The 19,607-nt window shown below is 47.6% G+C and overlaps 5 protein-coding genes across 5 annotated transcripts; 2 read left to right on the top strand and 3 right to left on the bottom strand.

The window, feature by feature from the left end:
- Positions 1–58: 58 nt before the first annotated feature.
- On the top strand, positions 59–1,015 carry F5147DRAFT_648875 (uncharacterized protein; the record flags this gene model as incomplete). The annotated part of the gene is made up of 5 exons (XM_041433303.1): positions 59–237; positions 294–347; positions 407–534; positions 660–749; positions 786–1,015. The coding sequence occupies 5 exons, from the start codon at positions 59–61 to the stop codon at positions 1,013–1,015; spliced, it is 681 nt and encodes a 226-aa protein (XP_041298222.1).
- A 4,154-nt stretch (positions 1,016–5,169) lies between these two features.
- F5147DRAFT_558202 (uncharacterized protein) lies at positions 5,170–5,849 on the bottom strand (the record flags this gene model as incomplete). Its single annotated transcript, XM_041430543.1, has 2 exons — positions 5,170–5,393; positions 5,441–5,849. Coding segments are annotated over 2 exons (633 nt in total), but the record flags the coding sequence as incomplete, so codon positions are not given.
- Positions 5,850–5,885: 36 nt separating this feature from the next.
- F5147DRAFT_537361 (uncharacterized protein) lies at positions 5,886–6,453 on the bottom strand (the record flags this gene model as incomplete). Its single annotated transcript, XM_041430180.1, has 3 exons — positions 5,886–6,177; positions 6,233–6,344; positions 6,408–6,453. Coding segments are annotated over 3 exons (450 nt in total), but the record flags the coding sequence as incomplete, so codon positions are not given.
- A 165-nt stretch (positions 6,454–6,618) lies between these two features.
- F5147DRAFT_567183 (uncharacterized protein) lies at positions 6,619–8,578 on the bottom strand (the record flags this gene model as incomplete). Its single annotated transcript, XM_041430836.1, has 5 exons — positions 6,619–6,996; positions 7,108–7,257; positions 7,307–7,469; positions 7,754–7,926; positions 7,988–8,578. Coding segments are annotated over 5 exons (1,455 nt in total), but the record flags the coding sequence as incomplete, so codon positions are not given.
- Positions 8,579–13,456: 4,878 nt separating this feature from the next.
- Positions 13,457–18,112, top strand: F5147DRAFT_648879 (uncharacterized protein; the record flags this gene model as incomplete). Its single annotated transcript, XM_041433304.1, has 15 exons — positions 13,457–13,621; positions 13,672–13,866; positions 13,914–14,348; positions 14,399–14,660; positions 14,724–15,138; positions 15,288–15,513; positions 15,563–15,825; positions 15,862–15,945; positions 15,993–16,121; positions 16,176–16,291; positions 16,347–16,454; positions 16,578–16,625; positions 16,653–17,119; positions 17,174–17,264; positions 17,292–18,112. 15 exons carry the CDS (start codon positions 13,457–13,459, stop codon positions 18,110–18,112), a joined length of 3,825 nt encoding a protein of 1,274 aa, XP_041298226.1.
- Positions 18,113–19,607: the final 1,495 nt, after the last annotated feature.

Raw genomic sequence — 19,607 nt, forward strand, 5'->3', positions numbered from 1 at the left:
GGAAGCAGGCAATCGTCTTTCTTGTCCTCCTAGTTTTCTCCACCGTTCTGCTCACAACATGGTCAGCATAATCATCAAATCCCTAGCCTCATGTCTCCTGCTGGCGAGACTGGCACATCGTCTACTCTGCCATGCGCCAATGTACCAACCAGTTCATGGTGCTGGTAAAATTGAATCCACTCCAAACAGCCGCGGGGCTTCCGTCGTCAGCGAGAATATCGGCGTGCTCGGTGTCAAGTGCGCACTTGTCCTATTTTTATTGAGTAGCATCTGACATTCCATCAAGGATTAAGGTATATGACTGCACTCGTAGAGTCTTCTGATGTCGAGACAGCTTTCAAGGAATAGTGAGTACTTGTTCTGAGGTTGGTTGATCGAGCATTTTCATGGTTATAATGGTTGCAAGCGTACGTCCAGGAGTAGAACACAATTTCTATGGCCCTCTCATAAGAGCCACTAACATTGCTCTCGCGTGCCTTGAAGAAATAAAGGTTGACGGGATGTGTGTTCCTGTTCCTGCCGTGGACATGATCTGTCAGCAGAACGATATGCCCATGCACCAAACCCACCAGACTGCGAAATCAACTCGGAAGCCCGACCCGGCATCGATGTACGTGTTTCATCGCATTTATGAGGCTCTTCATTGACATGGTGTGCAGGTCACCTTACTTTGTGGAAGGAAGGAGTCTATCATCGAGATGTCAGCCCTGGAAACCTGATGTGGTACTGGAAAGACGGGAAGCGAATAGGTATTTTAAACGACTACGATCTATCCTCATTGGTAGATTACCCAGGCCCTCGAGGCAACGAACGCACAGGAATGGTGCTGTTCATGGCACTTGATCTTCTCACCATAGAGGGTCAACGAGGCGAAATCAAACACCTATATCGTCATGATCTGGAGTCGTTTATGCGGTGTTTCGTCTGGATTTCCTTGCGTTACAGGGAGGGAGTCCTTTTATCATGCGGACTGCACTCTTTCGATGAATGGGCAACTTTAGGCGCTGTGGCATAATCAGAGGCACAGCACGTGCGGATATTGAAGACATGCATGGTTTTTCAATGTTAATGGTCGAGAATCATTTTTCTTGCCTCACGCTCACGGAGCCAACTACACGCACGCCTATGTGTCACAGCAGACAACAATGCATACTCGTACAAGAGACATGAAAAACAGCGGGTTGCAGCCCATTCTCCGTGACAATTCAATGTCACGTTCGTCGACAAGCACGCAGACTAACACATTCGCGAGACAGCCAAACGAAATCCTTCAGGTGCATGTTTATTCATCCACGGGAGTCCACAGCTGCTTGCTGACGGGCTGCCCCTGCTGATTCTCGAGGGTGACCTGCAACGAGCATCAGGAACAGTATGGTACCACGGTCAACGGGCCACGTCACCGATCCATTATCTTCAAGCTCCAAAGTATAGTAGCTTTGATCGTCCTTGGACGCGTGGGGGACTTGGAATCTGCACATCATTGTTAGTCGGTAGGCCTGGTCTGAATCACGCATGATACGCACGCGAGATTCTCGCCTACGAAGACCAATTTCCACCAGTGCTCAGTGTCGCTCATGATGACTTGCATGCTCGACTGCAAGTTTGTGCAAAGAGGTGAGATTGGCATCGGAACCGCTTCTTGCAAATACTGACGTTCCATGACAAGTAATCTCCAACATTCTCGGCCTGGACCGACCACAGACGTGTCTGTTTCTTGGACATATTTATACCTCGCAATCCACTATTGATGTCACTCGTCAGTGCCAGGGTCGGAACTTCATCTATGACTATCTACTGACCTTCCGATTGTGGCCTTTGACCTTCACATGCACGCCGTCTCTGGGAATCCACAACGGAGCGTCAGGGTCATGCACATTTACAAGGACACCGCTGATGGGCATGATGATTAAGATTTATTGTTGGGAGGCAAGGAGGAGAATATGAGAAGTGAGCTGGTCTTCAAACTTGCAATTGTAACATCATTTATATGCGCATCCCTCAGGGTACTAGTACAGACTCTGCAACGACATCCGGCCTTGCTGGGCACCACACATGCTCCTGAATTGTCTCGTGACTCGGGTCGGCCATCGTGACCACCACTATAGAATTCTCAAGGAGCCCTCGGTCATTCCTCGTTTTTGCTTCCCAAGAATGTTTGTCGATGAATTTGTCACTTCATTACCAAAGGAATTGAGCACCATTTCTCAATTAAGGATTGGTTTCGACTACATACCACGCCCTGGCACTTCCATACTCGCTTTTCCAGGAATATTCTTCAACAGCGTTACGACGAGCGTTTTCCTAGATCAGTCGCTTTTCCAGCTTAGCAACTCCCATGGCGGTGAATTGCAAATGGGTTTGCAAACATTCAACAAACATTCCTCAATTTCGCTCGCGGGAAATGTTTGTTGATCGCGGGGCAGGCTTATTACTCGACTTCTCGGTATTGACTACATAACGCTTCCATTACAAAAAAACCTTCGAAGTTGACAAAAAATTCATCTATATCTTGCTTGGAGAATGTTTGCCAATCGCGGCGCATTGTCAGGACTTTTGAGAGACCAGGTAATTTCCCGTATCCACGAGAAATACAGCTCTAGTGTCGGCTTTTCAGTTCAAGAAGCGTCTTTGGTTGTGTATGGCTGGGTTCTTGCATGTCCAACTGCCTTGAACCCAGCATGGCACATGCACCCCTTTGTCTAATAATTCAGCTCCAATGGCAATACCCTCTTCTGCCGCTCGTTGGCTCTGGCAATATACTCGAACTGAAGCCAAGGAACAAAATAGTCAACAGCGGGAGCAGCTATCATGAATGCGGTGGGCTTGAGGCTGCAACTTGCAGATCAAGTCGTCATTAAGTTGGTACTCGAGTTTGGCACTAAGTGCTTGAACTGAATTTAAAAGCCGATACTAGTGCTGTACCTCCATCGATACGGGAAATCAATTGATCTCTCGCAATGTGCTAAATGTTCCCCGCAAGTAAGATTTAGACAAATGCTTTGTGAATTTTCAAGCTTCTTTTGCAATAGAAGCGCTATGTAGTCAATGATGAGCGCTGAGAAGTCGAGTAATAATCCTGCCCAGCGATCGACAAACATTCCCCGCGAGCGAAATTCAGGAATGTTTATAAAGCCATTTGGAAGTGCCAGGGCAGGGTATGTAGTTACTGCTGAGAAACATGACCTTAATCGAGAAATAATGCTCGACTCCTTCCGCAATGGAAGTAAAAGTGATAGGATGAGGTAAATTCATCGACAAACATTCTTGGCAGGCGAAAACGAGGAATGATGATAGTTCCTTGAAAGTTCCAGAGTAGTGGCCATGATGGTTGATACGCACATACTTCAGTCATAGCCCTATGTAGAAGTGGTGCCCCGGATGTGCCAAATGGCCCTAGAATGGGTACCAGCCTGCACCGGCCTATACATGCACATTGGTGCCGGCCAAGGGTGTTAAGGTGGTACTGGCCAACCACTGAAGTGGGGCTGCCTATACGTGAAGGCTGACCACAGGTGTAGGGGTGGTACTGGCCGACCACTACATATACATGTACATTGGTGCTGACCACAGGTGTGGGAGTGGTACTGGCCGACCACTGCCTACACATGTATATTGGTGCTGGCCAGAGGTGTGGGAGTAGTACTGGCCGACCACTGCCTACACATGTATATTGGTGCTGGCCAGAGGTGTGGGAGTGGTACTGGCCGACCACTGCCTACACATGTATATTGGTGCTGGCCAGAGGTGTGAATGTGGTACTGGCCGACCACTGCATATACATGTACATTGGTGCTAACCACAGGTGTGGGAGTAGTACTAGCTGACCACAGCCCATAGATGTACATTGGTGCTGGCCAGAGGTGTGGGAGTGGTACCGGCCGACCACTGCCTACACATGTATATTGGTGCTGGCCAGAGGTGTGGGACTGGTACTGGCCGACCATTCAAGTGAGGCTCCCTATACACACACATCAGTATCAGCCAACACCTTAGGACATGGAAAATAGAGTTGGCCTGACTAAGTCCAAGTCATGTAGAGGCAGGCAGTTCAACAACTTAAGGCATCAGAAAAACTTAACATTGTTGAAGAACCTTATGGTACTTGGCCAAGTCTTTCCAAGACTTGCACTAACACACTCAAGTCCAGCAAGATATTTGACTTATACCAGTTTGTCAGTATCAGTAGAAAGGCTAAGTATACAAATATATTTAAGTTTTTCATGTCCTATGTGGTCTGGAGCATCATGGTCAAACACAAGTATCTAAAACAATTCAGGAATGATAAGGAAAGTGTAGGTTTCCTGATGGCATTGATAATAGAGTCGGCCGGATCAGGTCCAGGCTGTGTATGGCCTGGCCGGCCGACACCTTAGATATTGATAATAGAGTCGGCCGGATCAAGTCCAGGCTGTGTATGGCCTGGCCGGCCGACACCTCAGGCAGTGATAATAGAGTCGGCCGGATCAGGTCCAGGCTGTGTACAGGAAGGCAGGCCGACACCTCAGACGTGGACAATAGAGTCGGCCGGATCAGAACTAGGTTATGTATGGCCTGGCCGGCCGACACCTCAGACAGTGATAATAGAGTCGGCTGTATCAGGTCCAAGCTGTGTACAGGAAGGCAGGCCGACACCTCAGACGTGGACAAGAGAGTCGGCCGGATCAGAACTAGGTCATGTATGGCCCGGCTGGCCAACACCTCAGACAGTGATAATAGAGTCGGCCAGATCAGGTCCAGGCTGTGTACAGGAAGGCCGGCCGACCCCTTAGACATTGACAATAGAGTCGGCCGGATCATGACCAGGTCGTGTATGGCCAGGCCGGCCGACACCTCAGACAGTGATAATAGAGTCGGCCGGATCATGTCCAGGCTTTATACAGGAAGGCAGGCTAATACCTTAGGTATATATTGAACATAGACTTCTGCATATCTAATTGATGGGATTTTTGATAGACACAAACCTAGTATTATCAAGAAAGATGTTGGTTTTAGTACTATCCCTTTAGAGCTAGTTCATTCAAATTGCAATATCTGCAAGTATAAATGGGCCAGCTCTACAGTATGATGTAGGCAGGGTTCCTGACCATCATAACAATCATTTTTTGGCTAGATAAGTCTTTGATATTATAATAGCCAAGACTGTTAAGTGACTACAATCAACTTGTCTTTGAATGAATTTTCAGCATCCAATGCAAATCTTCCCCACAAGAGCACCTGTCGATGTGCATAAGCTTGATGACCGGGCTTTGTAGCTTGTTGGTATCTTTGGTCCCATTCTCCCATCCTGTATTTAAACCAACTCACTGTCCAACCCATTTCGTGTTGGACCAATCTCAACTCTTCCTCCCACCTTTGCCATCTAGCCTTAGCTTTCAACCAATTTACCCTGTAGACTAATACAGGTCACTTGCAGAACATAGACATATTAGATATGATTTACATTCATCCATCCACACATCTTCCTTCAAATCATGACCGTTGTTGACTCTCCAAAACCAAGCCAGTCTGTCTGATCCCTGCCCATATCTGTTCTCTTCAGTCACTTCCTTGTCAACACTGAGCTGGTGTAGCTGAATGTCTTGATAGATCGTCGTCAGAGTATCTTCATCAGCCCCTAGTCTCTGAATTGAACTCCTAGCCCTTTGATACCTTCGGACACACTTCTCTATCTTGATACGGCATTGAAGAGCCTCCTGCTTTGACCTGGTTCCTGTCCATGTGGAATCTGCACTTCGGAAATGCTGACGGTAAATTATTGCTTTATGACCGAGAGCTTGTCGCAACTTTTCCAAGCAATCATTCGCTTGACCCTTTCGTAACTCCAGTTCTTCAGCTTGCAGAGTGTGCAAGCCCAGGGCTAAAGCCTCATTTCGAGGCACTGAAGATGGCATCCAAATGGCCATGACTTCTGCAGGAACTGCCTCATCCATCTCTTCCAACACATCTTCAATATCTGCAGCCTCCCATACTTCCTCCACCGCATCTGAGGTGCAAAATCTAATGTCATCCACATGCTCAGTACCTGCATGGACTTCAATGCCCTCTGTCATAGCATCAGCAATTTCATGAAATTTAGAAATCCGAGCAGCCAGTTTTTGTCGTTTCTCTTGAAGTGCAGCCCTTTGAACAGCAGAAGCATCTTTGGGAAGCTGCCGAATAGCTATCCTCAGTGCATCCCTAGATATGAATTAGAAATACGTTATCACCATCAATATATGATGAAACAACATACTGCGAATCCTCTATATTGATGCCATCAATGAGCCAAGAAATTGATCCCAACTTTCCTGTATCAGCAAGTTCTGATTCTGTTAATTTTAGCCGCATTTCTGCCATTGTTGGTGCTTCCAATCACCCAATCAGAATGTACGACACATGGACCTGAATAGAAGCTTCGAAGTGCTCACCTTTATCTATTTTTAGCTGGTAGATGTCAAGATGTTCTCCGCGCTCATCCTTTGCCTTCTCCTCATCTTTTTCCCATGCCCTCACTTTGATGACATCCAAAGATCCGGTAAGCTCTTCAAACGGCAGCCTAGTGTCTTCAATGCCCTTGTTGGCCCGTTTGTACTTTCTCAAGAGCGTCTTAACTGCATCACTGTGAAACTGTGATGTCATTCATTCCAAATATAGGCACTTACCTATTCTGACAAGTTTTCTCCAATTTGAGTTACGCATGTGATCATCAAGAATTTCTTGACGGTGAGCTTGGCTCATAGAACGTGCTGTGGGAGATATCTTGTTAAAGGGAGCCCAGAGTGTCTCCAGAATTTCCCCATCAACTTGTCCAGCTCCTTGAATGAAGTTTAAGCTGTATCTAGCAAAACAGGCAAGTTTATGAGCGCTCAAGTGAAATTTCCCCACCGCAGCCACAATCTTGGTGTTGTCTGGGAGTGCCAAGCCAGGGCAGTTGGCAACACGTTGACCAAAGTTAAGGTTCCACTGACACCCCACATCATAGATGATCAGGGAGTTGTCAACGTTGCCAGCAGCGTGCTTTATGGCATTACAAATGGAATAATCTATATTCATGTGGCTGGAAGTGATTTTGTCAGCATGTCAAGCACAATGCTTGTCTTAGCCTAGATTGAGTAAATGAAAGAAAACTTGCCGTTCACCCTTCTGAAAGTCCACTATGCAGTGAGGAACAAAACAACCATGCCGAGCACAAGCAGTGGCACCAACCCCTGTAGCCCTGAGGTTGCTTCTGTTTGTGTTTGCTGCATTGACTGCCCGATGGTTGCTACACAAGGATTGCTTTCCACAGGTTTAGCCACCACTGACAATACAACACAATTTGAGTCACCTCTTTACTCTCTATAGCCGAAGTCAAGTGTGCTTGGTATTCTCTGTCTGTTACCATATAACCTAAACCATCTGACAGGAAGACGTCAAGCTCAGGCTGTCGCATGTTCATATGCTGAGCAGTAAAATTTCCATCTACCACCAATCTTTTCATAACAAGCCACCTGCAATCAAAAGTCAGCATCCGCATATAAGTCAGCTAGTTATATGAGTGATCTGGCCAGTATACACAAATAGTCAGCCGGCACCGACTCTGAGCTGTGTACCAGAGGTACCAGCCAGTCTACACAAATGGTCGGCTGGCACTGGCTCTGAGCTGTGTACCAGAGGTACTGGCCAGGACTCAGCTGACACATGTTATCGGCCAGGACCACTGCTGTGCTACGCACTGCTGGTACTGGCCGGAGTCTAGCAGGCAGGGATTTTGGAATTGACTTGCCTTTCATACTGTTGCTCCCAAACAAGAGGCATATTGATTCCGGGCTGTGGACATGAAGGGCAAAATAGGGCAAGATCTCCTGCACTAGGGGGCGCTTCCTTGTCATGGCCAAATCCAAACCATTTACGGTTCTTCAAGTCCCGCCAGAGTCGAGATACTCTCATGAGTTCTCGATAGCGATCCTACAGATGGGGTTTTGCATTCAGTATGAGCTAGAATTATGGTATTATCAGTTCCACTCACTGGGACAGTGTCCGGGAAAGCATTATTTGTCAGCCGTCTGATTTTCTCAAAGAAGCTCATTGCTGAAGTCTTGCATTCCAAGGCATCAATGAGAAAATGATCCAGTACCTCGAAGGTGAAAGCAGTCCTAGGGTGTGTGGTACTGGCAGGAAATAGTCCTGCTTGGAGCAGCTGCAGGTGATGTTCATGATGTGATCCTGGACATTGACACCATGACACATTGTGTGTGAACACCCCAGAAGAATGTACAATAATCACAGGAGTATCTTGATCAACGTGACTTTGTGCAACTCCATAGAAAGGGCAAGACTTTCCACCGTGGCCCATGTACCATATAAATCCTTGGTCAGCAAGAGTGTCGTCCTCGAAGCACTTGCCGTTCCACAATTGGATTTTGTGGAAAGGCAATGACTGATGTGATTTGAGGAGGCAAGGCTGACACCAACTGTGGTCGCCAGTGCAAGTTGTGCAATGGAAGGCAGCATCTTCACATTGGCAAGTCTCACAGATCCCTGTGGCAAATTTCTCTGAGTCCAAGATGACATCTAGATATGTGTCTCGGTGGGTGAGATACTCTGCTATGAAGTCATTTTGTGTCTATGTCATTTATGAGAAACAATTACTAGTAAGCCACGGCCTGTTAGATATACCTTTGTTTTTCTCCCTTGCTCAGGAGCCTCTCCGTCAATAGCAAAGTCACCAAACATTTCTTGGTTTAAATCATCTTCTGGGATGTCTGGTGATTCTGCATCTACTGCTCTGGCTCGTTTCCTTGGGCTGGTGGTATGCTCTGGCAAAGTTTCATACAGCGCATCAGCACAAGACTCAACCCAAGAGGGCTTTCCCTTTCTGTCTCTTGTAGGTTGGTGAGTAACATAATCAACATCCAGATCCTTTTTTTGTGATAACTTTCCTCTATCTTGGAAAGAATAAGAAATAGCCTTGAGACGCTGGCGTTTTTTTGAGGACATAGTGCTTAGACCGAGGAAAGATCCTGCCGTATGAGAAGTCAACCAATTTAATATCACAAGCTTTGTCTAATCTGGACATCTACTATTGGGAAATTACTCCCCTTCTCATTCTCTTATTTGATCTCCGAATGGCTTTTAGACCCCCCTTCTTACCTGCCCCCACTCTATTCAGAAAATCCCGCTGGTCCGGATACTTTGGTCTCGGTACACCAAGCCTATCGTGTACTTTATCCTTGACAAAGTGGGCAATTACAATTCTCTCCCCATCGCCCCACTTCGGCACCCCATGCTCCAGCACCTTTCCTAAAATGTAAACCATAGTGCCAGGGGGATATGCTAGCTCGGCACCCAGATCTGGCAGAGCTAGTATGGCATGGTGAGCTTTGCCAAGGCTCACCAAAAGGTCATAAAATGAAGGCGAATGCTCCAGGGTCTCGATGACTTGGGGTCTCTCGATTGACGATAACTTCCAATCCAGAAAACTCTGAGGGCCAGACAATGGGATCTGAAGTACGAACCATATCCTTCATATTAGCAACTGATTCCACGCCGGCCTGATATTGATCTGGCGCAATAACACTGGTGATAGCGGACCACAAATGTTCAGCTACCGTTATTTCGGACAACCACTCTCGGACCGCAGGTAAAGAAAGAGTGCCTGATTGGTACAAGTCATCCTGAAGCCGCTAGCCCATTTAAGTTAGTTCCGTATCACAGCAAGTATATTAATATGAAGTTACCTCATGACGTTGCATGAATCCTCCGGGGCATAAGGTCACCCTTCCTACTCCAAACTCTCCCCCACCTGAAGGCATGACAAATCCTTGAGAACGCCAAGGCTGCTTTGCCTTCTGAGTTGGCTTGGGCAAAGACTGATCTAAGGCAGGTCTCAGCAATTTGATGGACTGGTTGACACGATCCTAATTATAACTGATTAAAAGAACTTAAACTGTATTAATCAGACTCGTACCATTCTATCAGGCACCATGATTTCTGGCAAATACCAAGCGAGAATCCTTCCGTGCCTGTCAACAAATGTTGCCGGCTCTGATATTGAACCGAACGAAGGACAGTGGAAATATTTTGCTAGCTTATGTCTCTGGCTGTCAGCATGTGATGGGTGGGACGCCTTGGCACTATCTGCAAACCGATCTACATCTAAATCTGCCCGCACTATGGCAACAAAATGAATGACAGACCCCCCAACCATCAAATCAACACTCACGGGGATTAACTACAGCATGGGCTATCACGACCGCAGCTCTGGTAAGTTCAATCTCCGTAATGACATTTGCCGTGACATCGCTACCAGTACTGGACAGTAAGTCCTGCCACTTGGCCCACAATCTGGTCCTAAAATTCCAGCTGTTCAGTTTTGCCTGGACAGTGACATGAGACTCCCTTACCTGGCTCTTTGAAGCAAATTGTCATTGATTTTGTCACCTATCAGCAACTCATACGGCGATGAATCACGGAGTAGGTCATCTACATGCCCACGGAGGATCTTGGACAGAATTGTTACAGCAGGATCTGCCATTTGTCAGTGGTTGAAGTTTGGAAAAACAGACATTAAACGACGGAATGATAAATTTTTCAACCACAGACGATCTAGACTATAAATGGTTTTTAATTTAAGTCTCGATGTGGATGAAAAGACTTTGAAAGATCCAAATCGGGATAGCTTCTAAATTTGGGTGAAATTCAACGCCTACACTGTGAGGCTGTCGGACAGAATACACCAAGATCCCCCATTTCTTGGTGGTTGGAGTATTGAGAACAGAATTGAAATAGCAGAATGGGAAAATTTCTAACCAGGTGGTGTAGACTATATATGGTTTTTAAGGTTTTTGATTTACAACGTGCGATGCGGAGCAAAAGTGGAAGATCCAGATCAGGATAACTTCTAAACTGGACGGGGCCATACTATATGATTTGCGGCAACATACCATCCAAGCAGAGGCCTGTATTATGAAAGAAACAGATGAGAAACAGCAGTCTCAACTTAAGTTACATCTTGTCTTTTAAATTCAAGCTTTATGCTGACGGCAAGTAATAAACCAGTATGCTGCTCTGATTGTCTTCTAACTGAATATCAAATCTTCAGCTTCGGCTGGATTCAGTTAGAAGACAATCAGAGTAAGGGGTGAGGCGCAATTGCTACTTGCCAAAAGCCTCATCCCTTGCTCCGATTGCCTTCTAACTGAATCCAGCCTACATGCAGCTGGTATCTCAGGTATTTCACCTGAGTTGAGGAGAAGAGCAATCGTGTCTCACCCCTTACTCCGATTGTCTGAATACCAAATCTTCAGCTGCGGCTGGATTCAGTCAAAAGAAAGACAATCAGAGTCAGGGATGAGACGCAATTGCTCTTCTCCTCAGCTCAGGTGAAATACCTGAGATACCAGCTGCATGTAGGCTGGATTCAGTTAGAAGGCAATTGGAGCAAGGGATGAGGCTTTTGGCAAGTAGCAATTGCGCCTCACCCCTTACTCTGATTGTCTTCTAACTGAATATCAAATCTTCAGCTGCGGCTGGATTCAGTTAGAAGACAATCAGAGTAAGGGATGTATCTCAGGTATTTCACCTGAGCTGAGGAGAAGAGCAATTGCGCCTCACCCCTTACTCTGATTGTCTTCTAACTGAATATCAAATCTTCAGCTGAGACTGGATTCAGTTAGAAGACAATCAGAGTAACGGACGAGGCTTTGGCAAGGCCCACAGCATGTATCTCAGGTATTTCACTTGAGTTGAGGAGAAGAGCAATTGCATCTCACCTCTTACTCTGATTGTCTGCTAACTGAATCCAGCTGCAGCTGCATCTATTCTGTCATGTTCAAGACTAAAGGCGAGCGCACTGAGGGTACTCTCAAGCTCACCCCTATTTCAACAATATGCCGCGGTGAAAATTGGTGGACATTCTAAGTTACTGCATTCGGGGGTCACGTGACTTTTTCGCACGAACAAGGAACCTGACATCACGATTTCGTTGCAAATTAAAAAAACTAAGTTACATTTGGCATCATTGAATTGAAGAAAAAATAACAGAGCGCAAAAATCAATACAAGGCTGCCGCAGAGGGGCCCTCTCTGCGACAGTCTAGTACTGTCATAATACAGTAATAAAAAGTATGATAAAAAAAGGAATAGCTAACTATATAACATAATCTGCGAATGGCGCAATCAGTATTTGCAAAGAGAATATCAAACAGGTTACCTTTGAGTATCGGAGCAAGCCAAAAGAAACATATCTGTAAGCTGTGGTCATTGTTTTGAGAAGAGAGAGCGATGGGAAGTACCTTATGGTGGAGCAGGTGTCATCCTTCCGGAGAAAATACAATACAATAATGATGGGAGGAGGCGCACCAATGTGGACACTTAAACCTCCCAAGCGCAATGATGGTTGAAGGAGGGGCGCACCAATGTGGACACTAAATCCTCCCCAAGCCAAGCCCCCAGTACTCAATGGTAAAAAAGGGAGGAGAAGTGCGCCAATGCGCACATAGATCTCCTCCCCAAGCCAAGCCCCCAGTACTCAATGGTAAACAAAGGGAGGAGAAGTGCGCCAATGCGCACATAGATCTCCTCCCCAAGTCAAGCCCCCAGTACTCAATGGGTAAACAAAGGGAGGAGAAGTGCGCCAATGCGCACATAGATCTCCTCCCCAAGCCAAGCCCCCAGTACTCAATGATAAAAGAAGGGAAAAGTGCGCCAATGCACACATAGATCTCCCCAGTATATATAGATTGACTAGAAAGAAGGCGTTTAGTGAAGAGATTGTTGAAAAAAAAGACAGACCTTATATGTGGAGGCGCCCCAATAGCCTCCCCAGTGAATGGAAATTGACTAGAAAGAAGGCGTTTAGTGAAGAGACGGTTTAAAAAAAAGGATAGACCTTATATGTGGAGGCGCCCCAATAGCCTCCCCAGTGAATATAAATTGACTAGAAAGAAGGTGTTTAGTGAAGAGACGGTTGAACAAAAACAGACCTTGGATCTGCAGGCGCACCAATAGCCTCCTCAGTGAATAGAAATTGGCTAGAAAGAAGGTGTTCAGTGAAGAGATGGTTGAAAAGAGGCATACCTTAGGTATCCTTTCACCGGATGAACCAAAGAAGATCAACCTATACACCCAAATTAGAAATAGAATTGGAATTAAGAGACACATACCGCGCGGTAGAGAATGAGCGCTCAGTGAGTTGTGAGCCACTTACACAGCTGCAGTCTGTGTAGGTGGCTAACAAGGTGAGCGGATGGAAGAGATGTGGTTTGAAATTGAACCGTGTGAAATTGTTGCGCCTGGCTATATGTTACAACATATTTGATGTTGTTTGTCGTGGAAAATGCCGGCGTGACACGATCACATGACTGGTTGGTTTGAAAATTCGCAAAGTCCTTTGTACTGCATTGTTTGGCACGGAAAATGCCGGCGCAACCATGGACACGATCACATGACTGGTTGATTTGAAAATTCTCAAAGTCCTTTGCGCTGCAGTTGTCTTTATGCCACCTAGAAAGAAGAACACGGCAAAGAAGTCCTGTGGCGGTTCTGCCAAGAAACTTTTGGCACCTGTCGGCTCTCCTCCGGTGCCCGCTGCGTCACACGCCGAATCGTCCACGTCATCCTTGGAGCCGGAAGACACTAGGACAACTGAAGATCACAGTATAGTAAGTTTTTTTGCCTACTTCAAGTGTTTCATTGACTGACTGCGGGTCAGTGGTGTTTGATTTGTCGCGATGGCGCGGAAGGTGACGTTATACTTTTTGAATGCAACGCGTGCCCCCGCGTCATGTGCAGCAAATGCATTGAGGTGCCCAAGGCCCATATTGATGACGTCCGACATACGGACGTAATATTTTTATGTCTTTCTTGTCACTCGTTGCGGACGATCAAGGAGCCCACGCCATATTTTGTGAGTCTTTCTTTATTATTCAAATTTTAAATTGATTGACTGTTCAGGGCTTCTATCATAACGTTTTGCCAGAGCAAGGAGGAATGCCTGTACTCCCAGGCTTCCTGCAGCTCAAGGGCAAGTACGAGCTGGCGTCTAGCTCCATCTTGGCAGCCACACCCCTTGCTGTCGTCCATTTTATCCTTGGTGGCAAGGACAGAATCCCGACACCTGTTCCACTCCTCTCCCATTACCTTGACAAGTTCTACCCCAGCGGCGGGTTTCTGTACATTGAGATCTTGTTCGACGTTGCTTCATATCAGCAGATCGACAACTACACCCACGACCAGGTTCGAACGGTTTCTGAGCTCACCAGTCACCTTGGTTCCACCGGTCGCGTCTTTGCGTTTCTCTCCAACCATTCGGAAGAAGACAGTGGGTGGCTCTTTGCAGGGAAGGAGGGTCAAGGTGAGGGAGAGTATGTTGCGATGGAAGTTCAGCATGTAAGTTTAAAATTTTGGACGTTTTAACGTTATGAATTAATGTATCCTAGGTTCTCTCTACAGTGTTAAAGCCCTATGCTAGGATCCTCAAGTCCTCCCACATCGTCTTCCTGGTCTGCGGCTCTGTGGTGGCGCACGAGACACCCTACACTCAGCTCAAGGAGGCCGTTCTTCAATTCGACTTCGCGGGCGCAATCATCTTTCCCGCACCTCGCTTTCAACCTCTTGTCGCCACGAATTTTTTGGTCGCCATGATGGAACTTGTCGCGATTGAGCAACTCAGCATTTGCAGCGTGTTTCCCACTCTCCTTAGTATGTCAGGTTGCCTCGGTCAGCACACCAGCATCATCCTGATGACTCGAGTCAACATTGAAGGTTGCTGCAAACTGGAACTGACTACATTTGCGCGCGCTCACACTCAGACTTCACCTTGGGGCCTGGATATTCCTGCACAGTGCCCCCAATGCGGCTCTACCAAGAGCTGGGCCGAGAGGGTCGCTGTGACGGTTGCTGATAAGAGTCGCGATGAGGACGCCCCAGACCGTGTCTCTGTTTGCCGGTACATCTACACATGCAAGTACACCAACTGTGGTAGCATGCAAAAGTTGCCTCCCTACAAGTTGTCCGTCACCAAGCCTCCTGGGTCAATTGTCAACAGCGCAAAGACCAAGAACTGCGCTTGGTTCCAGTCGCCTTCTACTCATTTTGTACTTCAGTCTTCAGCTGTGTCTACCCAAGGCAAGCGCATGAATGAGGGGGTGCCTACTGGGACTGCCAAGAAGGCGCGCAGGTGATTTGGGTATTTACTTGACAGTGTATGTACATAATTTGAATTGAGTTATCACTTTGTCACACGGTTGATTTGGTAACGACGCGTCTTGGTTTGCATGCACGTGATCGCGTCTCCTTCAAAATTTCAACTTTTCGGCCTGGTCTAAGGTTACGCGACGCATACCCACCCTTGCCGAAAGCTCCTGACTTATACAACGTGTCATCAATGGCTGAATGGTATGCTTCTTGGGAGGGAGTACTGACTCTCCACAAAGATCAGTTTGTAAATGGAAAGAATTCCCGTCACAATTTGCTGAGACAGATCCGCAATGAAATTGTCGCAATTCATCACACAAGAGAGGATCCCGAGGATTTACCAAAGGGATTGAAAAAGGTACTGTTCATTCTGAGTATACAATGGTGCTGACATACTTGATATATAGGCTATCCGGAGGTACTACCTCCAGTTCTTAACGGACGCTGATGATCGGCGTGATGAGCAACAGATCTTGGGAGATGACTCAGAGCTGGAGGAAGAACTTGGCATGTCCCCTGAGGACAGAGAGTTGGCGGCTCGTCCTAAGGACGCAGGGTTCTACAAGAAGGAGCTTAACGCTTGGGACGTCGCACAGAAACTCTTTAAGCAGGAGATGGACGACTACGATAAGGAGCAGCAACAGAAGAAAGGCGTACAACATTCTATTAAGTATAGGACTGGACATGCGAGGGAATGATTCAACAGCATGACCTCTGCACATCGGAAGGAGGTTGAGGAGGCGAGGGACAAGTGGAATAGGGATGGCGCCCCAGCAGAATCACAGGCGATGTAAATTGTCATTTTTTGTTCAATTTCTACTCTAACTATATTGGCAGGTATCGAAAGAAAAACCTCAAAAAAGTTCTCGATGATTTTACAGAACAGATTCGTCGTACTATGGGTTGCCGACTCGTGATGTTGGTCAGTCACAAGAAAAATGCCGATCAGACTTTAAGTGTCAAGATGTGAGTATTTATACACTCTCCTCAGTGTAAACTAACAATGTTATTGTTATTCAGTCATGAGTCTCAGCCTGTCAATCAGAAGAAATCGTTTAGCCAGAGTTCTCGAGGAAGCAAAGAATGGACGTCTGAAGGTTTTGAAAAATATGCCGAGTGGTCAAAAGCTGAATTCTGTGAGTTTTGTATTTTTTTTGGATCGGTTCAGACTGCTCAATGACCGTGTATCAGACCCCACCAATGATGATGATGACTCCTCCGATGAAGAAACGAATGATGGAAAGGATGCAATGCCCGAAGTCATCCTGGATAACCACGGTTACGCAAAGCTCCCTTCTCGTAAGGAAGTGAGCCTCAAGGGGCAACAAGAACTGGTTCGGCAAATTTTTCATGCATCTTACAGCGAGTTGTTGATTACTTCGTCTTTGTCGATTTTAACTTGACTCACCTTCCGTTTTTCAGAAGTTTTCACTGGTAGCATGAAGCCAGTACCTTGGCTCTCAATCACCGGTGAGCCTTTGCTGTACCTGGATCCAGACTCCATCCCCAATGGTTTTACCGTGCAAGACCCATCTCATTTGAGAGTGAAGGAAATCAACAAACTTTGGGGCCATTGGGAAGCCCGGAAGGCTTCGAAGCAGAGACTCGTTATTTTCGTCGGAGCTGCAAGTGCCCACATGAACAAGTCCCTGCTCGAAAATGCTGTTTATGTAGGCGAGAAGAAATCAAAAAAGAAGTACGTAGAAGTCAACGATGAAGAAGGAGCCTCAGCTGCCCCTACACCTGTGAAACGTACAAGACGGCTGGCCAAGGACAGCTCCGAGGACAGCTCTGATGATAATCTAGCTCCATCAGCAGGCCTCATCGCTCGACCGTCAGTTGCTCAAGAAGGCATACGCACACCAGCTACTGTACCAATGAAAGATCGAATGTCATTCTTACGATCCCTCAGCAGCAACAGAGAGTATCTGCTTTTCATTTCGAGTATTGGTGGCTTGAAAAAGGTACGCTTGTGATTTTTACCTAGATTGGTGAAACTTGACACTCACCCGATGCAGGAACAAAGCTCTGAGGCAACCGAATGGCCTGCATGGGCGACATGGTCTTGGGAGGGATCGCACCTTCCAAACAGTGTACACTCAGAGGTTAGTGAGTTGGACACGTTCTTTGAGGTAGTCTCGTCTACGAAGATATCTGGCTTGGCGTCAGCCATGAAGGTCGGCCTAGGTCTCGGGATGCTGCTAAGAGAATGTAAGCAAGTCATCGAGTATGAGGCGGACGACGCTACCCCCAACACCCCCTCTTACTTTGGCACCTCTATTTTGGGTATCAAGACCCTCGACCTCGTTATAGAGGCAATAAACACAGCCAGAGGTGGGGTCACCCGCATGGTCAAGGCGAAGGAGGGACAACATGCTGCCATTACTGAGGCTGGTGGAGAAGAACATGGTACCGATACTGCCGCTCAGACTATTTCGACCAGGGAAGAGGAAGTGGATGACGAGAAACAAAGGGAGGAAGATGAGATGAGAAGGAAGGTTGAAGAGGAACTTCGCGAGACAGAGGAACAGAAGAAGAAAATGGCGATGCTGCAGGAGGACATGAGAAAGCTGGAGGAGAGAAAGCGAAAGCTGGAGGAGGAGAACCAGAAGCTGTTGAAACTGGTGGAAGTGGCGAACGAAAAGGACAGTGAGGGTAAGGAGCTGGAGAAGGCTGAGGAGGAGGAGGAGGAGGAGGAGGAGGAGGAGGAGGAGGAGGAGGAGGAGGAGGAGGAGGAGGAGGAGGAGGAGGAGGAGGAGGAGGAGGAGGAGGAGGAGGAGGAGGAGGAGGAGGAGGAGGAGGAGGAGGAGGAGGAGGAGGAGGAGGAGGTAGTGCAGAAAGGGAAGAAAAGAGGAAAGTCTGGGGGATCTGGAAGACCATCCAAAAAGCCTACCACTGACAATATTCGTCGATCCAGCAGAGCCAGACAGCCGTCCAAAAAGGCCATGCGCAAGTGACATAGCATAGCACATTGTATTGTTGCTGTTTTCATTCGTAAATCTAGTGGATATTACTAGGCAAAGTAATATACATTATAAGGTGGCCAGTATATAGTTGACATGGCCACTCAAGATCCTTAGACCTCATCTACAAGCAGGAGGCTGGCTGAACTGGCCAGTACTTGCTCTACATGACCGGCCAGCACCTTTATACATGCCAGTACCTGCCCTATACCCCCGGCCGGGACTCTTATACTGTGCTGGCCAGTACTTGCACTACATGACCGGCCAGCACCTTTATACATGCCAGTACCTGCCCTCTACCCCCGGCCGGGGCTCTTATACTGAGCAGTATAAGAGCCCCGGCCGGGGGTAGAGGGCAGGTACTGGCATGTATAAAGGTGCTGGCCAGTCATGTAGTGCAAGTACTGGCCAGTTCAGCCAGCCTCCTGCTTGTAAAATGAGCACATGGCCTATACCCCTGGCCGGGGCTCTTATACAGCACAGTATAAGAGTCCCGGCTGGGGGCTGTGTCATGGCTGAGCTGCCCAGTACCTGCCCTGTGTGCTCGGCCAGGGCTCTTATATGATCATATATAAGAGTGCTGGCTGGAGGCTGTGTCCTGGCTAAGCTGGCCAGTACCTGTCCAATACCCCTGGCCGGGACTCTTATACAGGGATGTATAACAGTCCTGGCCGGGGGCTATGTCATGGCTGAGCTGGCCAGTACCTGCCCTGTGTGCTCGGCCGGGGCTCCTATACGACCATGTATAAAAGTGCTGGCCAGTACCTGCTCTATGTGCTCGGCCGAGGCTCTTATACGTCCATGTATACAAATGCTGGCCGGAGGATGTGTCCTCACTGAGCTGGCCCCTGCCCTACCACAGTTGGCCAGTACTCCTATACATAGGTGTATGAGCAGGGCTGGCCAGAGGCTGGGTCCTGGTGAAGCTGGCCAGTGCCTGCCCTATGTGCTCGGCCGAGACTCCTATACGACTGTCCATAAGAGTGCTGGCCAGAGGCTGGGTCCTGCCCTACATGGCCGGCCAGCACCCTTATATGTGGTCGTATGAGCAGTGCTGGCCGAGCACTTGTATATGGAAACATCGGCCAGTCCTAGCTCTACACACTGCCTGAGTGGTCACACAGGCTACATACCTTGCGGGTTCAAGGTACACTGGCTGTGCCTACCTCTACACACCGGCCAGCCACATATCTACCTGGACAGGCCGGTACTGGCTGGGACACATTCTACAGCCTTTTGGCACATCCGGGGCACCACTTCTACGTCCAAAGTGACTGAAGGGTCTGTGATACGAGTCACGAGGCGGCGAGTTGCAATTACAGTATCAGCGTTGAGCTCGGGCTGCGGCTTACACGATTCAGGAGCGCATGTGGTACCCGTGATGGCAGAATGTCTGTACCCTGAGGACGTGTATTAATGATGTTACAATCGCAGAGTTGACCAACTCACTTCTCGTAATCTCTCCCTTGCCTCGCCAACAATAAATTCA

The sequence above is a fragment of the Suillus discolor genome (genome assembly GCF_016758755.1).
Source record: "Suillus discolor strain FC423 chromosome Unknown F5147scaffold_5, whole genome shotgun sequence".
Lineage (NCBI taxonomy): Eukaryota > Fungi > Basidiomycota > Agaricomycetes > Boletales > Suillaceae > Suillus > Suillus discolor.